A 20,034-nucleotide genomic window follows, 5' to 3' on the forward strand; every position below is an offset into this window, starting at 1 on the left:
AAAATAAGTTTTCATACTTGAAATGTACAGTATATAGACTTATAGCAGGTCATGTAAAGAAGTGAATGCTACTGAAGGAATATTTTCATTTTTTCTATATCTTTCGTATAACATAACTGTAATCTGAACATTGGTAACCTTATGCCTTTATCTTCATGCTATAACTAACTATAACTATAACTAGATGCATTGATGAGTTTGTACCTACAAAGCGTTGCTTATGTTTAACAATTTTTGTTAAAAACATGTCTTTGAGATTCTGAAATAATATGCAGACTGCTGATAACTACAAATAGTTCAAGAAACTATGAAACTATAAGTGTCTGACAGGAGACAGGGGGCAGAAGAAGTCACTCTAACTGCCACTTCAATTGCAGGATGGAGAAATTTATTGAGATGAGGAAGTAGGTATTGAACTGTGCTTGTCGCTAGATATTTTCGTACCTGGCTATTAAGGAAACCCAGCTAGGACACAGCTAGAACAGGTTTAAAAAAATCCTGCACAATGCTTTGCTTCAGTACTGAAATAAAGACCTCAAGGCTTTTATCAATCTCCTTAAAAGGGGGCAACCTCATCACTGTCTGCCTTCACTACACTTTTCAGTGTTTTCATTAACAATGACTTTTTTTTCTCAGTCCACAATCTTTGTTTGACTTTCAGAATTACTCAACTCTATCTTGAGAAAGACTAAAAAGTGACTTATCACAAAACTCTCCAAATGGACTTACTTCCTTCTACATTTGCAGGAGTTAAGATACTGCTCCATTTTCGCCATCATTTTTAGCTTATATCCTCGAAACTTTTCACTTTTTACACTGCTCAGGAGATGCCTGTGGAAGGAATATACTGTACATTGTATTGACTGCCAGAAGGTAATTCCAGAAAGGTTAGAAAACAACAAAACATAACAAAAAACAAAACTTTCAAAAGCTCTGTATTGTACAGTATGTAAGGATCAGAATCCAACAGACAGGACAAAAACCAGTCACAGCAAAATACTATCAGGATGATTTTTTAATTCCCAGGTGTTAATGTTTTGATTTCTTTAAAACCCATTAAAAGAAAGCTGCCAGGGATTTCATAGCACTTGACTTTACAAAGAACTCCATTATTGACATTCATTGGCTTGTATACAAGAAAAGTACCTATTTAAAACCATGTCTGAAGAGCCCCACACTACATGACAGGTACTGGGCAACCCATCTCTTCCTGCTCGCCCAATTTCCTGGTAATAAGACTCCATCTCTTTTGGTGCTCCATAGTGGATGACCTTGCGGATGTCAGGCTTGTTTATTCCCATTCCAAAAGCAATGGTGGCAACAACACACTGAAAACCACACAAAGATCAAAGTTAAGACTTACAAGGATTTTTCTCTTTTTGGAGGCCCATTTCTTGTCTCAGTCACAAAACTCCACATATCCAGACCTTTGATTACACAAATAATGCAGACCCAGATAGAATGCAAATTACAAATCATAAACTTGTGCTCACAAAAAGAGGTTCTGAGAAAGACACAAAATTAATTCCCAGAAGAAAAGTGTTACTCATTCTCAATTTTGGATCAACAAATCCAGCTACAGTAGACGTTGCACAGGAAAGATTCCACCTACCTGGATCTCATCTCTCACAAACTTGTGGTGTGTCTCCCTCCTACTCTTGACTCCCATACCAGCGTGATAAGCTCCACAAGTAACACCCAGTTTTGTTAGTTCGGCTGAAACCGTTTCAGTTAATTTTCTTGAAGGGCAGTAGACAATGGTAGAGCCTTCAAATTCATGATCCAATCTAACAGGAAAAAAATTAAACTGCTTCAACAACAGGTTTTCAGACAGCTCGTCCCACATTATTCAAGGACCACCACATATTAATAAACCCATTCCACAGTCTTCCCCATATCGCTTTCCTTAATTCTGCAGTATTCCATCCAAAGACAACTTCAAGTCGGACATAAAACACTCTTTGCGTAACACCTGAGAACACACACAGTGTGTAATAATACTAAACTGTATTACCATAATAATGAAAATTAGCTTCCTAGATGAATGGAAGCATGCAGTGATGTCAGGGAGCAACACGGCTCCCCCACTCAGTGTGACCTCCCCTGTAAGGCACCTTGGTGCTTTTAGCACATCAGCCGACAAAGTGGGCTATAAGCGGTCACGTTTGTGTCTTGCCCAAATGCTACAGAGGTCGTAGACATGATGCCCAATTGAAATCCCAAATTTTAAAATAATTTAGCAAAGAAGGTGTATTTCCCAAAGACATATACTATATATGGTACAACTTCTAAAATAAAAACAAAAATCGCTTTTATCATCCAATTCTCTAACTTCATGGATTCCATCATAAAAAGCAATCTTCTCCTTAAAAGAGAAGAGTCCTTAAAAACTCCTCAAATGCTTTTCTAAATGTTGTGGCACTGTGATGTGCACATACGGCGTCTTTCTGATGAGGAAGTGCTTCAGGTCCTTGACGACGTCGCCAGATTTCCGGCGCACGTCTAGAAAGAGGTTGGGCCGGTCGAAGCTGGTGCAGGTGATCTGTGGGTTGGCCAGGTGCAGGCTTTTCACGATGTCCTGACGAATCGAGGGGCTCGCTGTGGCTGTCAAGGCCACAATAGGAACCTGCCCAAGGAAAAGAGCCGGCTCAGAAAACACACAAACAGCACAAAAGGGGTGAATGTCACACAGTACAATCACTGTTGCCGGTCTAAAATTTTAAAAATGAGTTTTCACTGAAATGAATGAAGATTGTACCAAAAGTCAGAAAATACTCATATTTACCAATTAACAAGACTAAACAAAAAAGGGTAAACAGTGTAGGAAAAACAAATCCATAGGATTTCCACTTAACTGTATTTAAGTATTAAGTATAAAATTTAAGTATAAATGCTTTGTTTAAACAATTTTAACAGTTACCATTCAGAAAGAAACAAACGTTTTCCTGCTAGGAAAATTATATCAATTTCTGTTCCATCTGATGTAACTCTAATCCAAGCCACTGCCTTCTTGTTTGTTGGCAGCTTCATGAAAGTGAATCTGCTTATGTGATATCTCAGCATTTCTGATCGACACATTCTGCTGGGTTTTCAAAGTCAACTGGTTAAATCTCAGTTGAAAATTATAAATTTACTTACATCAGGAAGTATGTTCTTTAAAAACCCAAGGCTTCTGTAAGCGCTCCTGAAGTCATGGCCCCATTCAGAGATACAGTGAGCTTCATCTATTGCTAACAGTGTGATGCCTGGAAGAAACACACACAAACACACAGTGCATTTACGTGGTCACTACAATCAGCATGCACAATATTATCACAGTGAGGAAGCAGAAAGAATATAATGTGCTTGCACACTGCGCTTTATGATGGCGGGTTCATGGGTGAGTTTAGGCAGCTCGGGCTCTCCCAGTGACAGAGTGACCACTGAAACCCCATGGGTGAGATTCAGTGAGGTCAGTGTGATCCCAGAGTTCCTAGCTGCGATCTGAAATGTGAAAAACATTGGCTATTCCAAATGGGGATGTACATATATTATTCACCATTTTTCTAGGATATACTGTATCAACAAAACCTAAAACAAAGTTTTCAAAGTTTATTGTTTTACATTATTGTCACACAATACCACTGTGTCTGAGAAACATTGTGGTGCCTGATGGACACATTTCACAAGTGTATCAAATGTCTTTTCGGAAGCTTTGCACTGGTTGCTCTGTACAGCAAACTACCTAGGCAGAGGAACATGAAAGAAAACAGAACAATTCAACCATGGAAGACACTAAGATTACTGCTGAGTGTAAAAATACAGGAAAATACTCTTTTACCAGTAGAATGCATTGTCTAAAAACCAAACATACTGTGAATTATACTCCGGGTGAAAAAAGCATATGCCATTATTATTGCATAACACTAATTTTTGTCAGTTACTTATTGACTAAAGAACTTTATCTTCAGGGGCTGCTGCAGTACATCCCGTCATACAACACTGTTATCACTACCTGCCAGAGCAGACTTAAAGTGAGGAAAACAAATAGATGTGCAAAGCATATGTGAAAAAGCAGCAATTTCCTGCCGATAGTAACTCCTTTAATGATTCAGTGGTGAACGTAGTGAAGTAAAAAAATGATTAACTTTCACAGCAACCGGCACACAGAAGTGATCTGAATCTACTGTGCTTAATTGGGTGCTAAGCTCAGACAGTCAATATATCTTTCTTCACAGCATAAGGAATACATCACATCAAATATGATGGAAACTATGGTTTTTTGGCATTTTACTGTTTAAGCTATGGCATTTAATAAGCTGCATGGGGGACAAGTGCAATGTTCTACAAAACACCCTGAAGAGGGACCTGTATTTTCTTGTGGCAATCAGAAATAAAGAAAAGGCAAACTGTTGATTTACAGTACATGCTCTTAATTTGTGAGCATTTGGTTAAACACAACATGGTGGAGCAGCGGTTAGCATTTCTGCCTCAGAGCATTTGGGCCCTGGGTTCAGCTCCTATGGTGCTGTCTGTACGGAGTTTGTATGTTCTCCACCTGTCCGCCTAGGTTTCCTCCTGGTCTTCTGGTTTCACAGTCCAAAGACAGTCTGGTATATTAATTGGTTTCTGTTAAATTTGGCCCTGGTGTGAATGTGTATATGCTTGTGTCTGTGTGTGCCCGGAAATGGACCGGTGTTCTGTCCATGTGGTATCCTGCCTCGGACCTGTTAAATTACCAATTAAATCAAATTTGTTCTTGAAGCATTTTAAACCATCCATCCATTTTCAAACTGCTTTATTCAATCCAAGGTCACAGGCCCACTGGAGCCTACACCCCACCACGTTATTTTAAAAATGACTTCATCTCACATTAATAAAAAAGTGCAAATGTTTTTATTTGGGTCTTCATCCCTTTGTTGGGAGTGGGGCTGGAAAGCATCCTCCTTTATTTACATCCATTCTTTTAAGACATTATTTTTTAATTTATGCTTTTGGGATTTAGGCTGCACTTTTCAGGAACATGTTTGCTGCTTAAATTGAGAACTACCTAATTTAAACAATTTAAACAATCCATCTTTGTTGACTTGGATTCCCTGTAATACATCAAGACCTACTGACTGAGAAAATGCCAAGGGCTATATAATTACTCGTGAAACCAATTTGCTGCTTTCCTGGTTCATTAACTCAGCAATAACCCCTTCTGATGTACTCATAGGAAAAGGAAAGGTGTCCCATAGACTTCAGACTCGATCAGCAGGGCCACCTACTGAGAGAACAGGGCAGTTTAAGCATGCACAACAGTTGTGACTTACCGACATCACTGTCAAGCTGTCTGATCAGTGCCGCGTTGCCTGAGCAAAACTCTGGAGTCATGTATACCACTCGAAAATGGCCCCTTCAGACAAGAGATAGCAGATCACCACAAATAACCTCACATTTCACATTATTTTACTGAGGATTTCACAAATGTGACTGACAACCCATACAAATTCATATTAAAGCATACTGACAACTTGCTTTGAAAACAATGCACACAGTATGAAAACAAAAAAAAATGCACATGCAAAAAAACAGGAAAGGGGGATACTGAAAAAGAGTCCTGATGTGAGAAATATTATCTGACCATGCTGTCACAATTGTAGACCTAGAAAAATTTAATTTAGCTGGATGTCTTTGAAAACCAATTTCTGTAAATGAACTCAAGTAAACTGCAGTTTACGGTTATCCCCGTCTCCATCCGTCTTTAAAAAAAGATTTTTTAGCTGTGGGTAGACCTATTAAGAAGTCAAGCCAAACACATAATCACAGCCACAATGCACCAAAGTGCTCTATTATAAGACACTCCAAAAACGTGTACAGATAAGTACCAGGTATAGGTTGGAGTGGATTGGGTGAAATCTTCATATGGAACCCAAGGTAAGGTTTTGCATACATCTTATATGCAAATTTTGACGCTCAGTGCTTTAAGAGGAAGTTGCCGGAGCACTGGGATTCAAAGGCATAAGGATTAAATTCAATAAAACAGCTTCTGCGACTGGACTGGTACTGCACCACCTGACCAATGTCAGGTCTGAACAGACGATATAGTTTTAAAAACTGCCCTGCCCTGGAATTTCAATTAAATTTAACTGAAATTGATTTTTAAAATAATTAAGTAAATAAATCTGAGTACGATATCCTCACGACTAAGCTTTCACTTTGGAAGAAGCTACTTGTAAAATTATTTTAAGTAATGCACTGAGTGGCCTCTAAAATAGAAAGTTCATATGCAAACGGTAATTATACGTCAATGGTTGAAATCAGGAAACATATTTTCCAGTCATGAATGTCTGTAACAATCAACTTTCCGCATCATCTGCTTTCTTGAAATTGATTTCCTGAGATATTTCAATAAACATCTGAGCAATTCTTGTACCAAAAATTATAACAACTGACCACCAAATGGGGTATAGGCTTATTTTCATTTTTTATAGATTGGATACTAATGATAATCGGATCTATGACAATCACTATACCTACACTATACTCCTCTCATATATGTTATTAATAAATAATATGGTATATCCAATGACAAAAACTCACCAGAACTTACCTTTTTAAATCCATAAAGACATTGTCTGTCTGAGCTGATCCAAGGAAACATGCTGGAATGTTAGACATCCTGAAAAAAAACAGGACATGCCTTTGATCTATCTGATCTTAAACTCCTGAAGTTTTCTGGAATATATACACTGTAAACCATGATATAACCTAGATGTTCTGTCATCTATTTTAAACTAGAACTCTAAAATTAAAGTTGGAATATCCAACTAAAAAGGCTTGCCTCCTCACAATGTCATACAATAGTAATATGTTGGACTACAGCTTTAGCCATGAGTATACAAAAAACTCACCTTAGTCACACACTCACTTCTAAGAAAAGGTTTTCCATTAAAGGCATTCAGAACAAACCCTTGGGGAATAACTTATAATTGGTTGGATAAATGAATTTAAACTTTAAAAAAATTATGATGAAATTAAATCTGCAATTATATCCATATTTTATACGTTAAGGGCTAAAATCATTGATTGGGAGGCGAACTAGTATTTAAACAGTAGCCAGCCACCTGTCTTAAAGTGTCTTTAATTCAACAGGAGTCTTGTACCACCTGGTGGTAATTTTCCACCATGCCCACCTCAGGTGGTTCAAGACTGCATAAACTGTGATCTGGCAAGTGCTGGAGAGCGCAGTCATAGAGTTTGCTGCTTTTCAAGCTTTATTCTCTTTGTTTCTGGACCCTTTGCCCTGACTTCATTCTCTGGATTATATTCTGGTGCTCTGTACTGTGTCTCTTGGTTTTAGAACTTTCTTGCCCCCATTTACAGCTCTGGACTGCGTTTGCCTGGACCACGCTTGCCTGTTCTCACATTCACTGCTTCAGCCTCTCTCTACCGCTTGCTCTGTGCACCCGCAGCTGCATGCCTGTCAGACGTGTCTAGCAGCCCTCTCTTGAGGTTATGTTATGGACACAATCTGCTGCCTTTGTCTTGTAAGAGCAGCGGACACACTACAAATCCAGATTGGTCCATCACTTGAAAAAGTTGGCTATGCAAAAGCAATTATTTCTGCCTTGTTATTCTTAGGTATCCATAAGAGCCTCACCACTTCTGTGAGCTATCTTGGACCAACTCTGCTCAAAACTACCAGTCATGTGTGAATGAGGCTAAACCATCTTATAATAAGTCCAGTGGTGGTTGCAGAAGTCATAAGAAATTTGGGCCATACAAAATAATAGAACAAGTGTACATTTTGCTCTGTACCTTTTACAAAAAGTGGTAAGGTGCAAGAAAAACATTTACAAAAAAAAACAATTAAACCCCACAGCCCCTGGAGTAACACAAAATAAAGGCGATAGGCCACTCACTTCAGCTGAAGTACTTGGTCCTCCATGAGAGCAATAAGAGGAGAGATGACAATGCCAACTCCTCCACAGTATACTGGGGGGAACTGAAAGCACAAGCTCTTCCCATAACCTTCACAGAACAAAAACAGCAGTCCAGCTGATTAACAGCACAGTAAAAACACATTGACTTAGACATTTGAGGAACTGTTTATCAGACAAGGAAACAAAATAGCTTTCCTCTGAAAGGGTATTTTGTTTTCATTTTGCCGGAAGTTAAAAGTTAAGCGGTTTGTGTATCTATCAAAGACAGCAAAAAACACTTACAATTGTGCACCCTTAAACAATTTCCCAGGCACCTGAGCATTACAATATCGATCAGACATGCCTATACATCTAAATGTGCAGTACACAGTCTTTGAAACTTTTGTGCAATGTTCAATCGCAAAGACCAAGTGCAAAATTACAGCCAAAACCTGCAACTTTAAAATGTATTAAGCAGAATGCAGGTCAAGCTAAGGATACATTATGTATTTTGACATGGCTCCTTAAAGAAGATAATGAAATACAAGCAGGAATGCAACGAAGAGCCTATATGAAAACACTTAAATTATACATATACAGAATCGTGCAAACTATCCATATCCATCATCCAGGTGGATGCTGCACATTGGTGGTGGTGGAGGGGAGTCCCCATTACCTGTAAAGCGCTTTGAGTGGAGTGTCCAGAAAAGCGCTATATAAGTATAAGCAATTATTATCATTATTAATTGCTTAGAGGTGGCTCTGTGGCTCGGAGAGGTGGCTCTGTGGCTAAGGATCTGCGCCTGTGACTGGAAGTTGCCGGTTCAAATCCCGCAGCCGGCAGAGGAATCCTACTCCGTTGGGCCCCTGAGCAAGGCCCTTAACCCCAACTGCTCCAGGGGCGCCGTACAATGGCAGACCCTGTGCTCTGACCCCAAGCTTCTCTCCCTGTCTGTGTGTCTGTGTCTCCATGGAGAAAAGCTGGGGCATGCGAAAAGATGAATTCCTAATGCAAGAAATGTAGGGCTAATAAAGAAACATTGACATATTATTATTATCCTTCCTATGGTGTATTCAGACTGTGAACTCAATATTTCCTGTACACCACTCTGGCAGCAATTAACAGCCACATTCCCCCCAGACTTTACACACTGGCTCGGAGCACTTTTTGCGCCTTATTCTTTGCAGATCTGCACAAGTGCTCTGAAGTTGCTTTGGGATCACTTTAGGACTGTAGTTTTTATGTCTTCCCGCAGGTACCTACTAGAATTCAAGTTGCAACTTTGACAGAGTTGCGCAAAGACATTCAGTTTTGTATTCTTTTGTACTTTTGTTTTAAGTTTTAGGTTTGAAGCAGTTTTCCAGTAAGAATTATCAGTACTTTGGTCCTTTTGTAACTAAGACATAATGCTGCCACCTATGCCTGACAATAGGGATAGTGTCAACCAAGTGATGTACTATGCTGTATTTGTGCCAGATTGCTTTAATTTTAGACTAGAAAGTTCCCATTTCATCTGTAGACCATAGAACATTTTACAAATTACCTGTAGTATCACTTAGGTGCTCTGTTTGCAAACCTCATGCAAGATTTAAAATGTTCAATACAAGCTAACTGTCTGAAAGATATTGTTGACCCATGGGGTCACAGAGGTCCAGCCATGGACCTCTGTTACTCTGAACTAATGACAACTCAAATTTACCATGCTCAAAAAAACATGATGGGTCTTAGAAACTGAAATGTTTTTAGACTCTTCTCCTGATCTGTGGCTTTATACAATGTAATCCCTGAGTTATTCTGAAAGCTCATTGGTCTGCATGGCTGAATCTTTGATTGAAATTCACTACCTCACTGAGGGACCTCACAGAGACAGGTGTTTTTATTCTGAAATAATGAGATACACTATTATTGCACACAGGCACAGGCCCTAATTGTGTGGCTCACTGAGGTAATTTTGTGCAACAAAATTAATTTTGGCTTGCCGTTGCAAAGGGTGTGAACACTTAAACAATCGAGATCTTACTATTATTTATATTATCTATTTAGTTCCTTATGTTTTATTTTTGCTTTGAATATGTGGTGGAGGTTGTCTATATAACATACTGTATATTAAATCCTACTTCAAAGTGTCCTTACTGCAAACTTTAAAAGCTTCAAAATGTGAAAACTTTTCACAAAGCAAAGCATATTATATAATAAATGACAAACCTCATACAGTAAACTGCAAGCTAAAGGTCTCATTTACATATATATTGCATATATTGTGGCTATAAAATGTGCCTTTCTGCTACTTAACTCAGTAGTAAGAACAGTTTCTAGTTTTGTGGATTTAACCAACCTTACACCATTTTCCACCTCACCAAAAGGAGTGAACACATACTAAGTTAAAAAGAAGATAAATGAATTTCCAGTGATAAGTACATCTGAACTATTCTGTGGATGGAAGAGCAAAACAGCAAGCATGTGCAAGTGCAATTCTGAGATCCATATTCATTAAACACTCCAGCACTAGAAAAGAGTATAAAACAGTAAGGACATGTAGGATACTTTTCCTTAGGTCCTGAATGCACCCTATTCTCCATTCTGTAATATCTCCATTTTGTACAAGGTAAACATAATTGATATTTTGTCAATTGTCATTATTCAGGAAGCACGGCTCACCTGTTGCCATGACAACAAGGTTATCTCTCCTTTCCTGAAGCACTGAGTGAATCACTTTCCATTGTACTCTGAAAATAAACAAAATCCATTTTCATTTCTTATACAGAGTACAAGAAGGATTACCCAGAGAGATAAGACCCAACTGAACGTCACCAGAAGTATTTGCAAACTTTAATATAACACCTACCGGAAACAGTAGTCACTTTCTACATAACACAGATGTGCCAGTTATATGTTCAAAAGTCAATTGTGAGAGATCAGGAAACAAAACATAATGAAGTCCCAACAGTTAAGATGTAAAAGGCCTTAATTGATTTTTTTGACTAACGAATGCCAAACTACAGAAAACGAACAAAAAAATTTGCTCTGCTATGCAAAATGTCTTATACATCTATTACAATACAGAACACGTACATTAATAACGTCAACAAATGGCTCAAAGCTTCCACTAGGGATTTCTACTATTATTACAATTTAATTCACCCTGATCAAAATTGGAAAACCTAACTACGGCTCAAGGAAAACTATACATAAGCAGGCAATAGGTAATGTTGTAGCAGCCAATCCATCACATTTACCAATCTAATCTGCTGCAGGATTCATTGAATTAATTGTCAGGTGCCCCTTGTTTATACATCATTTGCTCTGCTGTACTCATCCAAAAAGCTGCAGGGCTACTTTATGTCCAACAAAGTACAGCTCTGTCAGGATTAACTGTTAGCTCAATATAACCTCAACAGAAGATTTCCAAGGAATTGTGATTTTACAAAGAGACAAACTGAAAGAAAGACAGAAAATAAAATATTATTAAATAATTGATAAAAGCACAGCAGACAAAACAAAGAGGGAACTGAAATAACAAAAGTAAACTTTTTAATTCTATATTAAATGGAATGGAAATTGGCATACTCTTAGTGAACTAGACAACAGTCAGCCATAAATGTCACTGAATTGGCATTGGATTAGCATCATAATTTTTTTTTTGAAAGTGTGAAAGACAAGGAACGTATGTATGGAGTTAACTAGTATTATCTATTTTTAAGCACCTGCAAGAAATTTGTTTAGTCAGTCTTCAGACCTGTTTTCCAGACACATAAAAATACAAATAAAATCGCAAATAAAAAATGTCATTAAATCAAGAACTGAAATAAAATCATTTCTGATTTACCTGTGGCTAATGTTTCAAGGTTTCAATGATAAAGTGCAAAACCCTGGAGATCAGCCACCGAAAACTGAAATGCAACAGTGGTGACAGTGCCTTCTAAATGTATTGGAAAAGTGAAGTCTAAACTGGGATTGTCACTAGGACCTCGAATAATCATTTCAAACTGATGATGTTGAAGGAGCAAAACTACTGAAACAATTGGCTGACAGCTGGTCAAGTGTTTGATGTTGGAAAAATAGACACTCAAAATCATTTTCACTTACTTCAACACTTGGAGTTAGTAGTTAATAGTCAGGATGAAAACCAAAGCATTTTATATTTAGACAAGCAGGCAATTTTGAAGCCATAAAGGCCACAGAACAAATCTGGGCATACTAATATTAACAGTATGTAATAAGTTGATGAAGAAAGAAACCACAGCTATAACTACCAATCAGTCAAGCCTGGGTCAGCCAAGAAAAACATACTAAACTGACAGAAAATGACAAGAGCTGTCAAGGAAACCCCTAAAACTGCTGTCCTAAAATCGCTAACAGCCTCCAGAGCACTGTGGAGCAAGTATCAAAATCCATAGTTTGTACTGTACAGGAAACCTCTCGTTAGCAAGACCTATCAGAATTTACAGACAGATGAGGCCATGGTTTGAGCACACTGGACCCCAATAACTTGCTCACTCATCGTTATTGATGTGACGGCAGCAGCAGAATCAGTTTTATTGTTTGCAGAAACATTCTTCCAGTCTTCACACTGAAGCACTTGGTGATAACTTAGGAGTATCTGTAGAACTTTGTTTTCACTTTGACATTATAAAGTGTTTTGTATCGATCGATGGCAAAAAATCCCATGTAAATACTTTCTGACCCAAACTACACAATAAAGTTGGAAAAGTCCAAGGGGTGTGAATATTTTTGACACCCACTGTGCAGATTCTGATGTTGACCAGCAGCCCGGTCTCTCATGAAGGTTAACAAATTGATACAGTGCTCGCATGACACATTTCAGATTTACACTAGATTTAAGTTTAAGTTTCAAAGTTCTTAATGATGATCATGATTTTTGTTGTTTGTTCCTGATAGCTTTATTTTGTTTACATGTTCTTCACAATTTTTAGAAGGGAGATTTGCATCTATTCTTTAATAAACCGGTCATAAAAAGCTTTTAATTAACTACTGTTATATAAAATTGCATTTTGTACTTAGCCGAACTACAAGTCTGATGAGTGTGCCATTATCAAGTTGGTGTCAATTAGTTTCTACTGATTTAGCATGTATTTTTATATAATGTGTGGATTGTGTTTGTTACTTAATGCCTAATGCAACTTTTCTTATCAAAAGAAACAGTTGTTTTTTTACTGATGCAGTTTCAGGAAGTGTTGTAATAAATTGTGGATACATTAATAACTATTTGTATTACATCTTCAAATTTAGTTTCTCTAAACCTATCCGTGCAGTTAAGCTGTTTGGAAAAACACATGCAAAAATACTTGCATTGTTTAAGATCAATACTCACGGTTTGAAACTGGAATGGCCAAAATAAGTCTTCAGGCATTTAATTTGCTTGGAGTTTGGTTCAGGGAGAGAAGGATCTAGAGGAAACATGAATGTGGATTCAATCCAACATGTCAACAACAGAAAAAAAATATTCACAGCTGCTTCTGTTAATTGAAGCCAAAAGATTAAGATTCACACCACACTGTAACCACTACACTTCAGTGTACTGAAAGAGGTTTTTCCTTCTGTGAAGGATTTATAAGACATATGTGATTTAAGTAAGGTTCAAAAATCAATAATTTGATCACAGTTGAATTCTATCCTCTTTATTTTTGTGCTTTGAGCCCAAGATGTTATAGACAAGAATGGTTTTCAATATCCCAGTAAACACCGACATTTTAAAGCCAGTTTTCACAAGCAGACAACAGATATCAAAATGCCTTTTGACAACCCAACTACATCTAATAATGCAAAGGAACAAGTAATAGGTTTATTCCATGCTGAAAAAAAGAAGAAAGAGAACACAACGTTTCGGCCGTGGAGCCTTCTTCAGGTGTGAGAGAGACAGGGCAGTAGGCAAAGGTAAAGTAGCGGGAGAACAAAGGTTGGGAGGGAGGAGGAGTGAGAGGCGGGAGCAGGGGACAGAAAGAGAGGCCTCCCTCCCAACCTTTGTTTTCCCGCTACTTTACCTTTGCCTACTGCCCTGTCTCTCTCACACCTGAAGAAGGCTCCACGGCCGAAACGTTGTGTTCTCTTTCTTCTTTTTTTCAGCATGGAATAAACCTATTACTTGTTCCTTTGCAGCCTACGCATGCTGACGCAGCTACCCACCTGAACTACATCTAATAATGCATACACTGAAAGAAACCTACTGAAAAATCTGTAGAATTCGATAAAGGCAAACACAATTTACCAGGACGTTCTATTTACCAAATTCAATACTCTTCAAACAAAGAGTAGACAAATGACTGAAGCAAACAATTACCAAACTCCTCCTCCTCTTCCTCAATGCCTTCATCATCCTCCTCCTCTTCCTTGACCGTTATGGTATCTGTCTGCTCTCTGCTCTGGTCACCTCCACACAGTTCACTGTCCAAACATTTCCCCTCGTCCATCTCATCCATACACTGGGAAGAGAAGAATCCATATCAGAAACAAAGTGATGAGAGCCAGACTTTTCACAAAACAACATAATAATTAACAGAGATCAGCTTGCCTGTAAATGGCATTATGATGAATTTGTACTTCAAAGCCTGATTTAAACAAGATGTCCACAAACTAAAAGCTCCAATGACTAGTGGTGAGCCTGTGACAAATACAGCATTTGCACATCCTTCAGTACCTGAAGCATTTCACGTTCCAGTTCTTCATCACTTTCAACAACATAGGACAGGTCAGCTCCTTCGTCCACTGCGGCCTAATAATGGAAATAATGGTTGTTACAGGTTGTGACTGGGCTACATGTTTCTAGTACGCAAATACTTTCTGCTGTGATTTCCTTTGGTTACAAAAGCTTCGGGCAATGCAGCACAGATGAGAGTACTCCTAAACATTCAAACCACAGGGTCACAGTCAGGCTGGCCATAAACGATAATGCAATACACTGAGGGACACACTGGTGCAAATTCTCCCAGAGGAGAAACTAACGATAAGTACTTGAACTTGAACTTGAACTTTATTGCCATATGTAACCGGTACTGGTACAATGGAATTCTTACTTACAGAGTGAGAGTGGGATAATGAAGAGCAAGGATGTGATAGCATTTGGCAAAACTATTTCGCCACTATAGAAACAAAAGTACACCCAGTGTGTTTCTTTTTCTCTTTATTTACTCCATCTACTTACGTCAACAACACCTTATAGAAAACTCCTACACGCAGCATCCTATGGGATTCCCTTACCTGGTGCTCCATTATAGACTCTTCTTCCATAGCTTTCTGCATAGCCTGCCTCTCCAGCTCATCAAGCTCGTACTCAGAAATGTCCAGGGACATGACACATTCCCTAGAAGCTGACTTATAATCTTGAGGCTTGCTCTCAGCTTCCGCTGGCTCTAAGTCGCCTGAAGAAAGTTTGACGGGCTTCACAATCGAATGACTGAGATCGTGGGCTCCAGGTATTCCCCATTCAAAGGCAGCTCTTTGGGTCTTGCCGTCAGGTTTCTGAGTGTCCTTGGTGCTGCAGGTTTTCTCTCTGCACAATTCGGGATCATGTTCTTCTTCTGTTGTAACCTGAGAACTGCCCCCAAACACCAGCCGTCTTAAAGCCCCCAGTTTCTCAGCCATACCGTCCACAAGCTCGGCAGCACTGGGTATGCCAATCAACAGAGAGAGAGCATAACAACATTTGAAAAAACAATAGTCACAAAGTGCAGAACACTCTCGTTGCAAAGAAAACTTGACTGGCATTTGATTAGAGCTCCTTAATTTCCATCTCAGATCAATCAATGTCAGGAAGACATAAAAACAACAAATCTGGTCTGCTGTTTACAAAACAAATTCTGCTACTTCTATATTAAAGATCAAGGGAAGACATGCTGTGAAACAATTCAACTTTTTTAAAATAAGAGGCAAAACATTCATGTTCCATTGATCTGTCAGGTCTTGAGATAGAAAAACCTCTTATTTCTTAGGATTTCCTGTGGTAATTCAATTCAATTTCAAATGCCAGCAATTTCAAGAAGCATTCACTGTTCATTGCACAGGTGAGTTGTTAGGCAATAATGAGAAAACATCAATGTAAAACTGTTCCATATTCCAAACAAAACACATAGTGCAATAGAGATTTTAAACCTCACTTCTTTTACCATCAATCACAGCATGTTTGTAAAATCACCATTGAATATCATGTTTGAAAAAATTAAGTGATGTACTGTATATGCAACAGTTTATGAAAGTTTCAAACCTTTTCGTGTCACTGATTTTATCAGGAATCTGGCCAGCCAGCTCCTGAATTTCACTGGAGAACTGCATGAGCTTTTCCTTGATATCTAGATGCAACTTTATCCCACCTATTAGGAGACACGTAATGAAACATAAGAAAATTAAACATTTTGCATGCTTGAGTCACAAAGTGACTTCTTGACACAGGGTTCACGAAGAATTATAAGCAAAAGGTGACATACAGAAGTGGAGGCCATGATACCCAAATAGACTACATATTAGTGAGAAAAATTGATAGAGCGAAAGTCCAAGATGCTAAAGTCCTGCCCTATGAGGCTGTTACCAGAAAACACAGGCTACTGGTGATGGACATCACAAAATTGAAGGAGTGAAGAATAAAGCAGAAAAAACACCCAGCACGAACAAAAGTGTGGAAACTGAGAGATAACAAAGTAGATTTCAACAGGCTGGTGAGAGAAATGAAAAACAACAAAGAGGAAACAGAGGAGCCTTCAGTTAAAGAAGAGTGGACTGAGATGAGCCACATCCTAGAAGAGGCTGCTACCAGGGTTTGTGGAAAGACAAGAGGAGGAAAACCGAGGAAAAACGAAGAGTGGTGGTGGGATATGGAAGTTCAGGAAACACTGAAGGAAAAGAAAGGAAAAGAAAAAAGCATACAAGGCACTGAAAGATGCCTTGGAGAATTACAAGAATATAAGAGACTAAAGAAGGTAGCAAAAGGTAGCAAAAAGAAGTGTAGCAAGAGCAAAGGAAAGAGCCTGGAAAGAATGGTATGAGAAACTTGAAACAAAGGAAAGAGAGGACCAAATCTACAAGATTGCTGAACATAGAGCGAGACAGAAAAAATATATTATCCGGGTGGCAGTACTCAAGGATGGAGAAGGCAGAGTCTTGATTAAAGAAGAACAGATCAAGCAAAGATGGCTGGAGTACTTCAAAAATCTTTTAAATGTAGAAAATGAGAGGGAGAACCTAGTGGAGGCAGACGTAGTGTGTGGACCAATCCAAGAAATTTCAGTAAAGGAAGTGACAGAAGCTATCAAAGAGATGAAAGTGGGCAAAGCAACTGGACCATCAGGAATAGCACCAGAACACTTTAAGAACCTCGATGAAGAGGGGATTCAGTGGCTGACGAGACTGTTAACCAATATTGCAAAGGAAGAGAGAATTCCAGAAGAATGGACAAAAAGCAGTATGGTTACCATCTACAAGGAGAAAGGAGACCCAGTGGAGTGTAAAAACTATAGAGGAATAAAACTTCTGGAACATGGATTGAAAATCCTGGAAAAAATTCTGGACAAGAGACTCAGGAAGATAGTCAGGGTCCACAACTCACAATTTGGATTCTGAGTGGGGAAAAGCACAACAGATGCCATTTTTGTGATGAGACAGTAACAGGAGAAGACACTAGAGAAAGGGAAAAAGCTGTATGTGGCCTTTCTGGACTTGGAGAAGGCATATGACCATGTGCCCAGAGAGGTGGTGTATTGGTGCTTGAGGAAGAAAGGAGTACCAGAAAGCATGGTGAAGTTAGTTCAAGCAACCCATAGAGATGCAACTAAGAAGGTGGTCACACAACGGGGAGAGACAAAAGTTTGAAATCACAGTTGGAGTACACCAAGGATCAGTACTAAGTCCTTTCCTTTTTATAAACATTGTTGACACACTGACAGAGGAGGTAAGAACAAAAGTGCCTTGGGAACTCATCTTTGCTGATGATGTGGCACTGATGGCAGATTCAGAAGTAGAACTACAGGAGAAAGTGTTCATATGGCAGAGGAGTCTGGAAAAGGGTGGACTGAAAATGAATGCAGAAAAATCTGAAATAATGGTAATGGAGAGAAGAGGAGATACTATGACCAATGTTGAGGAGACAAATGGAGAAAAACTGAAGCAGGTTGATGGCTTTAAATACCTTGGATCAAAACTGGTAAAGGGAGGAGAAACACTGGATGCAGTAAAACAAAGAGTGAAAGCTGGATGGAATAAGTGGAGAAAAATTACTGGAATAATCTGTGACAGGAAAATTCCTAGAAAGTTAAAGTGCAATATGTACAAGACTGTGATTAGATGGAATTTGAGGTGGAAGGTAACAGGGGAAGAGGCAGGCCTAGAAAGAGATGGATAGATTGTGTGAGAAAAGATATGGAGGTATGTGAAGTGAGTGAGGAAGATGTCCTCGACAGAGACAAGTGGAGAAGAGCAACCAAAGCAGCTGACCCCAGGACAGAAAGAAGAAGAAGAAGAGTCACAGACTGACTATGTCAGAATAACTCATATCCCTCCATAAAACAGTATTCAAATCCCATTATTTATTGACACTCATTCAGCTTCTGCATTTAAAAAAGACTCAAAATATATGTTAAACATAAAAACACAAAACAAACTACAATATGAAACAATGTATACAATTCAGCAGTTACAAGTAAAAAGGACAGCTGGATAAGGAAGCGCTATTAAGCATCTTAATGCATGACATTCCATCTGGGTGCTATTCACACAGTAAACAGGTTCATCCCAGTTCTAACAAAAAGGCTCTGATTTGTGAGAATGTTTAATTTGGCTCACAAATTTTATAACTGACATTGTGTCTTTGCCACTGTTCCTAAATATCTGAAAAACAACAAGATAACATAAAGAGCCGCACAAAACCCAAAGAACCATTTAATGCAACATGAAACTGTAGGTAATACGAGCTAATCATTTTCATCCCCTTTATTCTAAAGCATGAATATTCATTTTCCACTGATCACTGTTTGTAATGTTTGGCACCTTAGTTCTGAAAACAATTCAATAACAAAGGCATCTTCCTACAGTATTTTTCAGCTATTGTTAAAAACGTGTTAAAATGTTTCTGGCAATAAAAATGACCAAATGGATTAATACACTGTTTAAAGATCATAATGTGTAATTACATTGTGGCTTAAAATAAAATGAAAATCATTGAAAATGAATGCCAGTTATTCAGTTACCCACTTCTAGTATAATATGGATATAAGCATCTTCACAGCAGTTGAATAAGATGTGTATCATTTTCACCTTAGTCCTTCCATTCCAAATTCATTGCTGGCACCAAAAAAAAACAATTTCTAAGAAATAGTTTTTCCAAACTCACAACAGATATCAGCTTCGAAGCTGTTGCAGTTAAAAAATGTCAGTGTGAAACTTAACAATGATTACATAGTATGCTTTTTTTCTCGCTGCAATTCAGAGTGACTTTTTTAGACATAATTCTTTCTGTGTTGAAGTTTTAGTCTAGGAGCACATAAGATTGGTTTATATTTTAGGATTTGCTTAATTAAACTTGGTAAATGAAATATAAAATGACTGTTAATATCTATTATACACTTTATGCTACACTAGGGTTAGGTGTATAGGTGAGGTGTGGCTCTGGTCAGGATAAGGGTTTTGTTATTAACATATTGTACAATTAGCCTACAGCAGAAGTGTGTTTCATTACATCCAAATCACTGTGAATGCTTTAGTAATATATTCCATCTATAAATGGCATTAACAACCTCTAATTTAAAGCATTACCAAAGGCTGTGTGCCTTTGTACACAATGTACAATGTAGATTAAGAAGATAGAGAGTAATAATATTTGGCATTTTGCATTTTTCTGTTACAGTATTAAGGCTCTATATTACAGAACACTGTTCTTGGAAATAGACCACAATGAGTGAAACCCACCGTGGTATTCTAACTTACCAGAATCCATTTTCTCCAGCTTTTTATAGATAATGAGTCCAGCCTGATCACACAAAAATAAATTTTATGTTAACCTCATATACTGTACATCTTACAGATATTTGAATAATTTCCTCTTAGTGGCATTCCCATGCATTAAAAGACTTGAACATAAACACGTTGCTCAGATAAAAACATGAAGCAGTGTTGTTGGTAGTGTTTGTTTCAATCTAGAATCAACAA

At 38.2% G+C, this 20,034-nt stretch overlaps 1 protein-coding gene across 1 annotated transcript in view; it reads right to left on the minus strand.

Moving 5' to 3' along the window:
- wrn (WRN RecQ like helicase) overlaps window positions 1–20,034 on the minus strand; it is a 52,958-nt gene that overhangs the window by 26,975 nt on the left and 5,949 nt on the right. The window contains exons 8-22 of the mRNA XM_069187070.1: window positions 19,813–19,855; window positions 16,106–16,211; window positions 15,103–15,508; window positions 14,543–14,617; window positions 14,186–14,327; window positions 13,220–13,295; window positions 10,546–10,613; window positions 7,887–7,995; window positions 6,575–6,643; window positions 5,295–5,377; window positions 3,139–3,245; window positions 2,439–2,626; window positions 1,613–1,787; window positions 1,147–1,328; window positions 730–831 (exon numbers count right to left, since the gene is read on the minus strand). Coding sequence (XP_069043171.1) covers window positions 730–831; window positions 1,147–1,328; window positions 1,613–1,787; window positions 2,439–2,626; window positions 3,139–3,245; window positions 5,295–5,377; window positions 6,575–6,643; window positions 7,887–7,995; window positions 10,546–10,613; window positions 13,220–13,295; window positions 14,186–14,327; window positions 14,543–14,617; window positions 15,103–15,508; window positions 16,106–16,211; window positions 19,813–19,855 — 1,931 coding nt within the window. The remainder of the gene's footprint in view (window positions 1–729; window positions 832–1,146; window positions 1,329–1,612; window positions 1,788–2,438; window positions 2,627–3,138; window positions 3,246–5,294; window positions 5,378–6,574; window positions 6,644–7,886; window positions 7,996–10,545; window positions 10,614–13,219; window positions 13,296–14,185; window positions 14,328–14,542; window positions 14,618–15,102; window positions 15,509–16,105; window positions 16,212–19,812; window positions 19,856–20,034) is intronic.

The sequence above is a fragment of the Lepisosteus oculatus genome, chromosome 3 (assembly GCF_040954835.1).
Source record: "Lepisosteus oculatus isolate fLepOcu1 chromosome 3, fLepOcu1.hap2, whole genome shotgun sequence".
Taxonomy (NCBI): Eukaryota; Metazoa; Chordata; class Actinopteri; order Semionotiformes; family Lepisosteidae; genus Lepisosteus; species Lepisosteus oculatus.